Raw genomic sequence first — 12,216 nt, 5'->3', positions numbered from 1 at the left:
TCCGATAGTGCGGCGCTCCCTCCGCACTGCACAGGAGTACCAGCCTAGATGATAAAAGACCATTCAGCCCATTTGCACTCAGCCCATTTTTGTGAGAATCAGCGGGGAGAAGGGCCTTTGTCAATTGGTAGGTGACGCTGTACATGGATGCAAATCTCAGATCAATCCATGGAGCTCGGGTTTGCAGCCAGAACTAAGACTTATGAAGGATTCCCCAGAATTTAATCAATCTAAGTGCCTCTTCAGCCAGGCCAGTCAATCATCAGACAAAATTAGCTATTCTTGTCAAGGAGGATTTTTAAAATGAAAGAAAGAATCTAGAAAAATGCTAATTATTCACCACAAAATGGTTCCCATGTGGTTGAGATGTTACCATACCGCATGTGGACATAAAGTAAAAGCAGCTCAGTGTCAGAGTTAAATTTATGAGAGCTATTTTGAACATCTTTCAAATTCTGGAAAATTATACAGTATTATCAAAAAATAAAAGCCCATTAATCTGGGATGTTTGTGGCACAGCCTGCACAAGAACATCTAACGCACTTAATGTCTACCTCAGACATGATCTAATAGCAGACATTAGTGATGAGCAGCTTGACTTTCTAACAATACAGCGACATGCCACGACAAACTAAATGACTAACAGATGCACGGAGGGACGCCCAGCCTGACACTCTGCTACAGTAATTGATTAGACACACGAAGTGTGGGCAACACGATATATCAACCCATTGATACTGTGACCATGCAGAAGTGGTTAATGACATTCTATAACAGCATTTACGTGATTGATGGAGGGGGTCCTTCGACCTGTGTGTCCATTCCCAGTACTGACAACATGTAAAACACCTGACCGCGTCTGGCACCTCTATCAAATACCCAGTGGCAGCGAGCATTAACTATTCAGACTTATAAACGTATTTTAATATCCACTTTGCCAACGAGACTCTGCATCTTGGTACATTGTCCACAAGTTTTAGAACCTGTCAAGAGGTTTCCTTCCAATGAGATTGTGGAAAGTGGAATTTCCTTTAAGTGTCAGCTTGGCTCAGTTGGTAGCACTTTCACCTGTGAATCATGTGGGGGGTTCAAGTCCCACTATAGGTACTTGAGCACAAAATCTGGGCTGATACTCCAGTGCAGTACTGAGGGAGTGCTGCATTGTTGGAGGTGCCATCTTTCAGGTAAGACATCAAATCGAGGCTCTGTTTGCCTGTTCGGGTGGACATAAAAAATCCCACAGCACTATTAAGAGAAGAGCCGGGGAGTTCTCCCCAGTGTGCTGGCCAATATTTATCTCTCAACCAACACCTCCAAAAACAGATTAACTTGCCATTTATCTCATTGCTATTTGTAGGGATTTGTGTGAAAACTGCATGCCACATATTCCTACATAACAACAGTTACTACACTTTCAAATAATTTGTTAGTGGTGAAGCACTTTGGGATGCCCTGAAGATATGAATGAAAATCTTTCCCTCTCTGCTAATATCACAGGGCGATTTCACCCCCAAATTTTTAAACTTGAAGCAAGAAACTCAATACGCTGGAATTTTTTCTGTGTTACAAATCACATTGGCAAGTCAAGAATAAGAAAGTTTTAGTTTAGCCAGATGAGACTTTCTCACTGGAAAATGATACTTTTTTAATATTTGCATAAATGAGAGATCATTCTGTACTTGAGGAAAAGAATAACAAAAACTCCTTTTCAACTTGAATGCAATATTCTGTGTCTTAACAATTTATGAAGTCTGTGTGAGGTGGTAAAAGGATGATTACTAGCCTAAACAATGCAGCACTCAAAACACTGGCCTGCCATTAAATCCTTGACCTAACAAGGATTCTCTTTTCAATTCTTGGAGCCAACAAGCTCAAGGTTTTACTGAGCTTCAGTTATATTTTCTCCTTTCTTTTTTTAAATCCCCCCTTCTCCCCATCAATAAACTCTTGGAGGTTTAACTTCCTCTGTGCAGTTTGCAAAGCATTCACATTAAATTTCTGTCTACGCAATGTTAAACTGTTTTAAGGTAGCGCAAATGGGAACTTTACATGAATGCATTAACAAGTGTGCTGAAAAGGCACAGGAAATTAAATCCCCTGGTGGGCTTGAGTGGGTCACAGATTGCTGAACTTAGCAAGCCTCAATAATTGATTAAAAAAATCTGATATCCCCACCCAGTCAATTCCGTGAGACCAAATGAAAAAGGAAGAAAACTGCAAAGGCTAGAAACCTGAAACAAAAGCAGAAAACGCTAGAGATCCACAGCAGAGCAGTCAGCATCTGTAAAAGAGAAAAGACAAACTGAAAGATGAGCAAGCATTTTACCTTCATGCTTTGTCGCTTGCTTAATTTGTCAATTTGCACTGCTGAGAACGGGTTAAACCCAAACATGATCTTCTCCTTTTTGCTCTTTACAGAGGCTGACTGCTCTGCTGTGGACTTCCAGCATTTTCTGTTCTTGCTTCTGTTCCTGTTTCAGTGCGACCAGACAGGATCTTCAAAGGGGCTCAACCGTAACCCTATTCCTACTCGGTGTTCTTATCAAACGGTCTGAGCTCTTGCTCCACCTGGATCTAAGCATAACATTAAGCTGAATGATCTTTTCACGCTTGTGATTTTATTTTCAGTGAAACAAGTAGATTTCCTAATAAGTGGTTTGGTTTTTGTTTTGTCTGAAATGATATTCTGCAAAATCTTAACAATGAATATTACAAAACATGTGTGAATGTCATAGCATGCAAAGCCCATCTCTCTGCAACACATGCTATCATTTTTAGCTGTGGTGTAAAAATACTAGCAAAGTTCTCAATGAGTTCATTCAAGGCCAGGGTCAGGACATGTCCTGAAACAGAAATTTATATCTGCAATCCTGGCTAAAGCATGTGAAACAGCAGTGGCCACAAAAATTAATAATAATAATGAAATGTAACAGAAAAAAATTAAACTGTGGAATAATGGAAATCAATAAAGGGATCAAGCTGCTCATGAATAAAGGCACCAAATACCAGAAACTGAGGTGGCTTTTTTGTTAAACTACAGCTGTGCACACAGGACACTTTTCAGTTACAATCAACTCACGCACACACAATTTATAAAAAGTTAAGCCAGCACAAACGCTTTCAGGTTACAGCTTCAGTACGCTAGGTGGGCACGGACATTAGTACCTCACTAAAATCAATTTTCGCTTTCTTACTTTTTCTTTTCCATTTTTATCATTCATTTCCCCCGCCCCCCCCCCCCCCACCATTTCTGTTTCTGACTGTGTCACACACTGCTCCCCCAATAGGACAGCCACCTGGTTCCTTGTAGGCTCCTGTAGGGTGTACAAAAATGGAATGGTGCAAGCGACTTCTCACAATTTTCTCTTCTATCTCCTATTGGGGCTTGCTCTGATTTCTGATCTATACTGAAGCTTCTGTCCTGACAGTAGCTCAGTGTCCTTGCTCGTGACCACCAGTGACACCCCACTGTGGTCATGGGATTATAGGCCTACACCCCAACCTGCTGAGTGCTAAATAAGAGGCGTTTCCCTGGTTGTCAGTGAAGTTACTATTCTCTGGGGCACGTTAGCCAAAGCGTGTGGGAGTAAAATATGGCCAGCTAATTCTAATTCAAAATGTTATTTTATCACATTAGCATGTAATTACAGGCTCGGGGTCCCTCACCAGATAGGTACAATCAAGAGCCTCTTCACCTAGTAGGTAAAGCGTCCTTCACTATCAAGCAATCTTGTCCAGCTCCCACTGATATCGATCACCTTCTACTCCTGTGCCTACAAAGCAGCAGAGTTGATAGGACCAGTGAAGATCATTCTCTTTTGACAGCTGAGGTGAGCAATTTGGAGTCAAAAGAGCTAGTTCTAATTCAAGCAAAAACAAAAATCTATTGGCCTAGAAATTCGGTATGGCCCTGCCAGGTCTTTTGCGCCTGAAATTTAGCGCTCGCCAGGATTCCTGTAGCGCCTGCCTAAAATTCAGTTGCGACGGGCCAAGACGGCGGCGGGCGCTATTGCAGGGTTTGGCCGCCTCACTAGGGGTGTTAAATGTCACTTTCAGGCGTTCAGCTCCCGCTGCGGCACCCGATGCGGTGCGGCAGGCTGGGGTACTGCAGGCCTCCTCCTTCTCTTAAGGAGGAGCTGCCTGCAGCCGTCAGGTCACCGGTGGATTCCCCCGGCAAATGAGCCCGGCACCACGGAGAAGTGCCGGGCTCGCGGGACACAGACATCAGTGCCGCGGGGGGGTGGTGCAGGAGTCCGGGGAGGGAGGTGCGGGCAGGCGGCCGCCGGGAAAGCGGCCGGCCGCCGCTCCACCTTTATGCGCCGGCCTTTCGGAGCTGCAAGACCCCGTTTCACAAACGCTGTTTGCGACTGCCACGGGCGAGGCGGCCGCAACTGAATTTGGCCATCGGGCCGGAATAGCATTGCAACCGGGGCGCTGTGCACACCGATGACGTCATCGGTGCCGGCGCAGCGCTACCGGCTAACGCCGATGTTAGGGTCCATCTGAATTTCGGGCGGTAAAAAACTTTAGGCGCAAACCACTTTATAGCCAATAAGTGGGCGCAAACGCAACTGAATTTCTAGGCCATTGGGTCCAGATGAAACAAACAATTGCTGACTTGGTCCCAAGACGGTAAAATGCAATGCCTGAGGGCTGCACTCAAACTCCTCTTCAGTATGATGCAAGCTCAAGAAACGTCACAGCCTCTCCCACCCACCCTGACGAGAGAATATCTGACCTCCTTTGTGAGTCAAATTAGCAGCTCTGGGACCACTGTATCTGCGAGTATAAATTCACTGATCCTATATTCAGAGGGGCTGTGGTTCGGAGATAGGGATTCAAAAGTGTAGCACTGATTCTCCAACCTGCACACCCTTTGAACACAGCTCCCCAGTGGGAGTGCAGGATTGATGAGTTTATACTGTTATCTGCCCATCTAATCTGCAATTAGATTTATCATTTCTACACAAGATGTCATTTGGCGATCGTGTAGTGTGCTCCACGCAGCAAGTTCCCATCAGACAATATTGTCTTCAGGACTTCGGGAAGAGGAAGCAATGGAACAAAAGCCAGGGTCTTCCCTGGGATGGAGGGCTATGAATCCTTTGGGTCACCTTCACACCCTCAGAGAATAATGTTACAGTGGCATTGTGAAGGGGATCAGAATAAGTAGGCTGTCTTCCCTCACACTTAGAATGTTATGCGGTGCTGAGGGGAAGCAAGCATCAATTTGAAAAAAGGGGGGGAAGTAATACATGTTGTCCCTATTCAGTACCTGGTCCTGGGATGGCAGTGTTGTTACTACAGCGGTACAGATTGAACAGCTTTGTGACAAGGACAACATTATATCATGTGAAGACTGGCTCAGGCTTGTCTGTGATGCCATCTAAGGTCATATAACCTGCTGGCATTCATTGTCTATGCTCGCACATGAAATGACATACCAGAAGGCGGGTGACATCTGTGGAACTGTACGGCAAGAAGAGTCACTACCTTCAGGAGAGGAGTGTTTGATGGGACAGTGTAGAGGGAGCTTTACTCTGTATCTAACCTGTGCCGTACTTGCCCTGGGAGTGTTTGATGGGACAGGGCAGAGGGAGCTTTACTCTGTATCTAACCTGTGCTGTACCTGCCCTGGGAGTGTTTGATGGGGACAGTGTAGAGGGAGCTTTACTCTGTATCTAACCTGTGCTGTACCTGGGTAACTAAGAAATTCACATTAATGACTGTGTAGAAATAGAATCAATGGCAGTATGTGGTGAATGGATTAACTCTCAGAGGGAGTCTGGAGCCAATATCCTGAGCCTCCAAGGTCTTGGAGAGAATGACTTGGACTTCTGAAAGTAGGTGGGGGAGGGAATGGAAGAACTTGAGAAAAATTAAGAGTTAAATATTGGGATTAGGATCCAAACAACTTTATATTAGGTGCTGAAAGTATGTTCTAAGGAAGACAATAACTAGATTGTTAGTCTACATGGCTACATAACACGGGATTAAGCGCGCATTAATGAATCAATGGTAACATCAAAAACACCACAAAATAGCCACTTCCAGAATAAGCAAATGAAAAGAGACTGCTTGAAACTTTTGTTGTATTTTCATGTGTGTCCTCTTGTAATTTGCACATTCTGTTCCAATTTTGCATTACTTTTCAATCAAGGCTGCAGCTGTTTCTGGTTGCTTGGTGCCTGTATCTACAGAGTAGCCCATGCAAATACTTCATACAAGGGGAAATAAAATTGGGGGGAAAAAATGTTGACTTCATTAACTTAAGCAATGCTGTACAGAGGATGCAGTGGAGGCATGCTGGGATTGTTTCTGGGAACTCACCACGGAGCTTTTAGGGAAAAACATCCTGCCCCAAATAGGTAAGGTCTTCCGTGAGAGGGGGGGGGGAAGAAAGATACAAAAATAGAATTAGTCCATCAATAAAAAGAAAACGTACCTCAGAAAAGGACCAATTCGAAGTAAAATGTTGTTAACACACTCTCACTTCATTGAGTAGCAATGAATAGGACAAAAGTGCAAGTGCTGAAACACTGGAAATAAAACAGGGAAATGCCGGAAATGCACCTTTCCTTTGGCCAGTGGGTGACTGACATGCATGGAAGCCCGTCACCATGTTTAACAGTCTCCAGGCCAAGCGACTGAGAAATCCGCACAGGTACAGTTTCTGTTCATTCGATGTGCAGTGATCACTCTCTACCCACCCCACCCCCGTAGAGACAGGCCATACTTGCGCAAGTCCATTCAGCTTGAAGTGGTTGACATTTTGTGTAGGACCCTTCGTCAGAGCGGACGACAGATCCCACCAGAAACGCTGACCGGTCTTTTCAGTTTTCAGACGCTGACAGATTTGCTGTGTATTTCCAGCATTTTCTGTTTTTATTTCATTAAAACCTGATTTCTTCACCTTTAAGTATTGGTTTACAATTTAAAAAAATGAACAGTACAAACTGGGTAAAAGCTAGCGATTCATCCTTGGACATGTGGTGCTGTATGCATGTTCCCATATGCGCTGTAAACTAGGTAAAGTTGTAAGCCTTTCACAGGAGAGCTAGTATCTGAGAGCGGTACAAGCTGTGTTGCTGATAGAGGAGTTAGTGTTTGGAGAGTGAAGCAGGCTGTTTCGACGATGGAGAAGCCGGTGTTTGTTTGTCTTGTGTCTCAGATGAGTGCAGCAACTGTATAAATGGAGTTGGTCTCCTGTATACAAATGCGATATATATATATAGGACCACATTTTTATGTTGCGTGCACTTTAAAACCTAGAAGATTTGTTCCGTTTGACATTTTGTTGCCCTACCACTCTCGTCTTCTAAGTTTAGTTATTTTGCCACATCCTCATTCCCAAGGAGGGCAAGGCGTCGGGTCATTTCTCTGACTGGCACCAGTGATCTTTGTTCAATAAACAAGAGGACTGTCATTTCGCTGCCCACATTTCCACCCTAACCGAAAACAGCCGCCGAAATAATCCACCTACTGTTTACTGAGGGGAGGGGAAAGGAGGTCAAACTGGTACGAACAGATTTCTAATGGCAGAATTTTAAGGGCGACACCGGCAGGTCAAGTAAACCCCGAGGCATTTTTACATTGAAATTGCTGCTTTGCAATTTTATTGGATCCTTATAAAGAGAATGACTCATCGCTGTAGCCTAGTTTTAAAAAGGTCCACATCAAGGTATGTTGGAGGGCATCTGCTGATCCCTGTGATATTGCTGGATTCTGCAACTATTGCAGAGCTGGAATCTCTAGCGTGTTATCACTGAAGACAACAGTGAAGAACTTCTTATCCTGGCTACTAAAGAGTCTCTCTGAAGTGTTTTATCTAAGCCGCAGGCTCAGAAGATTAAGCCTAACCATATTTTTTTTATAGGCTGCCCGTTAGTTTGTTCTGCTTGAGTTTGGCTTCTCCACAAAATTGCTATAAAAATGCTGGTCCTTTTAAGAGATGTCTAAAGTGTTTTCTAGATAGAGCATTTCCTAATTCACTGTGAAATCAAAACCAAAAAGCGTTATATCAGCTATCAGGGTTACAGCAATTGAGTTGGTTCAGAATAACATCTTGCGAATTTATACATTTATCTGTGGAAAGCATGATTTTCTACTGAGTACTGCAGTTTTACACAGAGTCCTGGAGGCAATGAATAACTGCCGAAAAAATATCATCTTGGCGAGCCATTATATATCATGGTGAATTTTGCGAGTCTCGCTAACGAAAGCACAGATGGGGCGCGAGGCTACATCCTGTGACCATGGGGCAGGATAAGAATAAGTTGCTAGAATTCACTGTGCCAGTTCTGAGGACCTTCTCTATTTCAATTCCAAGAGACCATTCTAACTGCTGGAGAATGGTTGGTGATTGCACTGATGCATTGTACATTGTGAATCCCAGGTTGTAACTCCACCTGACTTTATAAATAAACTTGATTTGTGAACTTAGCCTGTCTAACTGCTGGTCTGTGTGCAAACATCTCCAACCATCTGAAGTGAATGTGGGAGCATTGCACAAAGCTACACTTAACCCAGCAGCAGTACTGCAATGAGAATAGACAATGCCTGTTGGCTCAAAAACAAGATGCATAATCAAATAAAGTCACCCCTTAAAATGAACAGTGTGCATCATAGCCTAGAAATCACCTTCGAGTGATTCCTATGCTGGACTCTAATCTTGGGTTCACTTGACAATTATAAACTGTTCAAGCTTCACTATTGTAGCTTATGACGTTAGCAAAAACCCTCAATTCAATTACTACCTTGTAATAACCCCGGGGTATCCATTATTTTCTATTTAATTAAAAGCTAACAATTAACTTTCAAACCTGGTAGTGAGGAGGTTGAACCCTTGAACCATCTGCTTGGCACACTTGTCACGGATTTTATTAGTGATTAGGCAAAGCGCGCGGTCAGACTCAGATACATGGCATTAGTAAAGTGTTACCGTTTTAGGTTAATTTGCATTGTTTTCTCCTTCGACAGCCTGACGACAACTTCCATAAGTGGGATGCATTCCTTACTTTCTGAAATATGAGTCGTTTCATTTTGTGCCCCTGCATGGTGCCCTGAATTAATAATTAAGCCAAGGCTGATGATATTCCCACTGAGGTAGTAACAATGGCATTGCCATTGCTGACAAATAATTAACCATTAGCAGCAAATACTACAGCCAGCCCTAGATTGCATCTGCCCAAGACAGGCATCACACTTTTGGGGCATGCTTTGGTATCATGGCTGTAATGTGCAAATTTGTGTGTCACACTTACAGCTGATTGGCTTACATTTAAATGTTTCCTACCTCAATTTAAATTTCTTCCACTTGATTATTGATTTGTTCATAGGCAAATTTCTTAACATGCATCAGAATATTCTTTTCAGTTTGAAGCATTCCTTTTCTCATGTAACAGAATCCATGAGTCCTTATTTTTCCAAATGATTTGAAAACGAGCTGGCAAGTGAGTTTTAAAAGCTTTTTCAGGTAAAGTTTCACATTGCTTACAAATGCTTACTTTTTTTCATTTAATCTATTTTTTTTTAACTTTAGAGAGTCTAGCTCAGAGAGAGACAAAAGCAGATAACTCCCATTTTTGGGGGCTTTCTTTTGTTTATAGTTAGAATGCCAAAAAAATTATTTCTTATTTGTTGAATTGTGATCACTGATTGAATTGTGTTGCTGTGCTAGCTATTTCACAATATCAAACCCCAAGATCTCCCCTACAGTGCTACAAAACCCCCAAAACTCCCTTCCCCACTGCTGCCAACCCTAAAGCTCTCATCCTTCCTCCGTGCTGCCAAACTCCATGATTTACCTCCAGTGTTGCCAAACATCAGGATCTTTTCTTTCCCAATGCTCCAAAATTCCAACAAAATAGGTGTTTAAAATTATGCGGGGCCTAGATAGAGTAGCAAAGAGGTCAATAACCAGGGGGGTATAGATTTAAAGTAATTGGTAGAAGGAAGAGGGGAATTGAGGAGAATTTCTTTCACCCAGAGGGTGGCGGGGGTCTGGAATTCACTGCTTGAAAGGGTGGTAGAGGCAGAAACCCTCACCGCATTTTAAAAGTACTTGGATAAGCACTTGATGTGCCATAACCTACAAGGCTATGGACCAAGAGCTGGAAAGTGGGATTAGGTTGGATAGCTCTTTTTTTCAGCCGGCACAGACACAATGGGCCGAATGGCCTTCTTCTGTGCCGTAAGTTTCTATGATTCTATCCCCTCCACACTGCTGCTGACACAAAATCTTCCCCCTTTCCTCTGAACCAGCTTAGCATCCATCTCATCGAAAGCAACGCCACTGAAGATCTGGATATTAAAAATGGCGTATGAAGAACATTACATTCCAAACGTTGCTACAAGTGCAGAACAATCCACCTGAAACTGCCGAAGATATTCCAATCTACAAAGTTCTCTGAGCAAACAATAAACTCTGGATTGACCTCAGCCTGTGTTTACTTAACAACAATTAGATTGTGTGACCTCAAAGGGACTGATTCCAATTTAGCAGAATATATTGTGCATTACACGGTACAGCACCTCTGTCCTCATAAAACATTATCATTCAACTTAAAATGAGCAATGCTGTGGGATTCACTGGTAATATAGTAAAACCAGTACATCTAGCTTGCTCAGATGTGACACTCCACACATTGTGACGGATGCACAACAAGCTAAAATGTTCTGTGTTTCTAATCTAAAGCCTGAAACGGACAAGCACATTCTAATCCACAAAGTTCCCTGAAAAAACAGCAATTTAAGTCTGAACGACCTGAGCCTCTGTTTACTTAGCAAGATTTAGAATTTGTGGCCTTAAAGGACAGTTTCACTTTAGCAGAATAGTGCTTTGGGCATTATATGATAGAACACTCCAGTCGTGTGCAATGCTCCTAAGCCATTGATCAGCCCAGCCATCTTCAGCTGCTTCATCAATCACCTTCCCTCCATCATAAGGTCTGAAATGGGGATGTTCGCTGATGATTGCACAGTGTTCAGTTCCATTCACAACTCCTCAGATAATGAAGTAGTCCATGCCTACATACATCAAAATGCTAGAGCTCCCTCCCTAACAACACTGTGGGAGCACCTTCCTGACATGGACTGCAGCAGTTCAAGAAGGCGGTTCACCACCACCTTCTCGAGGGCAATTAGGGATGGGCAATAAATGCTGGCCTTGCCAGCGACGTCCACATCCCGTGAACGAATAAAAAAAAAGATGTCTTAAGACATCTACCACTTCTCACCCACCTCACCTTCCATGCCTCCTCAGCTAAAGGAGGCTGTGTATGTTCTTGTCCAGTCTCCCAGCACTATGCCCTCTCACCTACTCTACCAAGTAAAAGAAAGTAAGATGGTAGAAACAGTATAAAAAAATTCAAAGAAAATGTGTCCAAGCCTTTGCGATTTAACTTTAAACTGGACATTAGTTATGGAGCGAGAAGATGTAATTACACAGGAACTAATCTCTGAGAACAGGGGCTCACTGCTCGTCAACACATTGCAACTATATTAAAAAACACACTCTTTTTGCCTCCCCCTTTGGCTCCATTGTTTACGGAAATGAGTAGCTAAGTCATACAGCTATTCCAGGTACAATCCCCAGTGTATGGTGAGTTAGCTGACCTCAGCTGAGTCAGTAGTTGGAGCATTACAATTGGATACAGCACCAGAAAAAATGAGCTGAGGTTCCCATTCTTGAGCGGTATCCAGCAATCCTTGCTGGAAGTGCATATAGGTAGATGGCGGGTGAGCGCAGAATCAGTCTTGTCTGTGATGTCCTCACTATTAAGGCTCACATATAATAGAAAGATTTGTATTTATATAGCACCTTATATGACCACAGGACGTCCCAAAACGCGTTACAGTCAATGAAGTATTTTTTGAAATGTAGTCGCTGTTGTAATGTAGGAAACGCGGCAGCCAATTTGCACACAGCAAGCTCCCACAAACAGCAATGAGATAATGAGCGGATAATCTGTTTTCGTGATGTTGATTGAGGGATAAATATTGGCCAGGTCACCGGGGAGAACTGCCCTGCTCTTCTTCAAAAGAGTGACATGGAATTTTTTACGTCTACCTGAGGGGGCAGACAGGGCCTCCGTTTAACATCTCATCCGAAAGACAGCAGCTCTGATAGTGCAGTGCTCCTTCACTACTGCGCTGAAGTGTTAGCCTAGATTTAGTGCTCAAGTCTCGAGTGGAACCAACAACCTTTTGACTCAG

At 43.3% G+C, this 12,216-nt stretch overlaps 1 protein-coding gene across 3 annotated transcripts in view; it reads right to left on the bottom strand.

Moving 5' to 3' along the window:
* The window catches only part of bcas3 (BCAS3 microtubule associated cell migration factor), a 1,023,442-nt gene that overhangs the window by 520,786 nt on the left and 490,440 nt on the right, over nt 1-12,216 (bottom strand). The window contains exon 17 of one of the 3 annotated variants that reach the window (XM_085964689.1): nt 6,331-6,375. The exons of the other annotated variants lie outside the window; for them this stretch is intronic. Coding sequence (XP_085820815.1) covers nt 6,331-6,375 — 45 coding nt within the window. The remainder of the gene's footprint in view (nt 1-6,330; nt 6,376-12,216) is intronic. 3 annotated transcript variants of the gene reach the window in all.

Source organism: Somniosus microcephalus, chromosome 22 (genome assembly GCF_052327205.1).
Source record: "Somniosus microcephalus isolate GS21.2 chromosome 22, FLI_Smic_1.0, whole genome shotgun sequence".
Taxonomy (NCBI): domain Eukaryota; kingdom Metazoa; phylum Chordata; class Chondrichthyes; order Squaliformes; family Somniosidae; genus Somniosus; species Somniosus microcephalus.
This window is presented reverse-complemented; position numbering and strand designations above follow the sequence as displayed.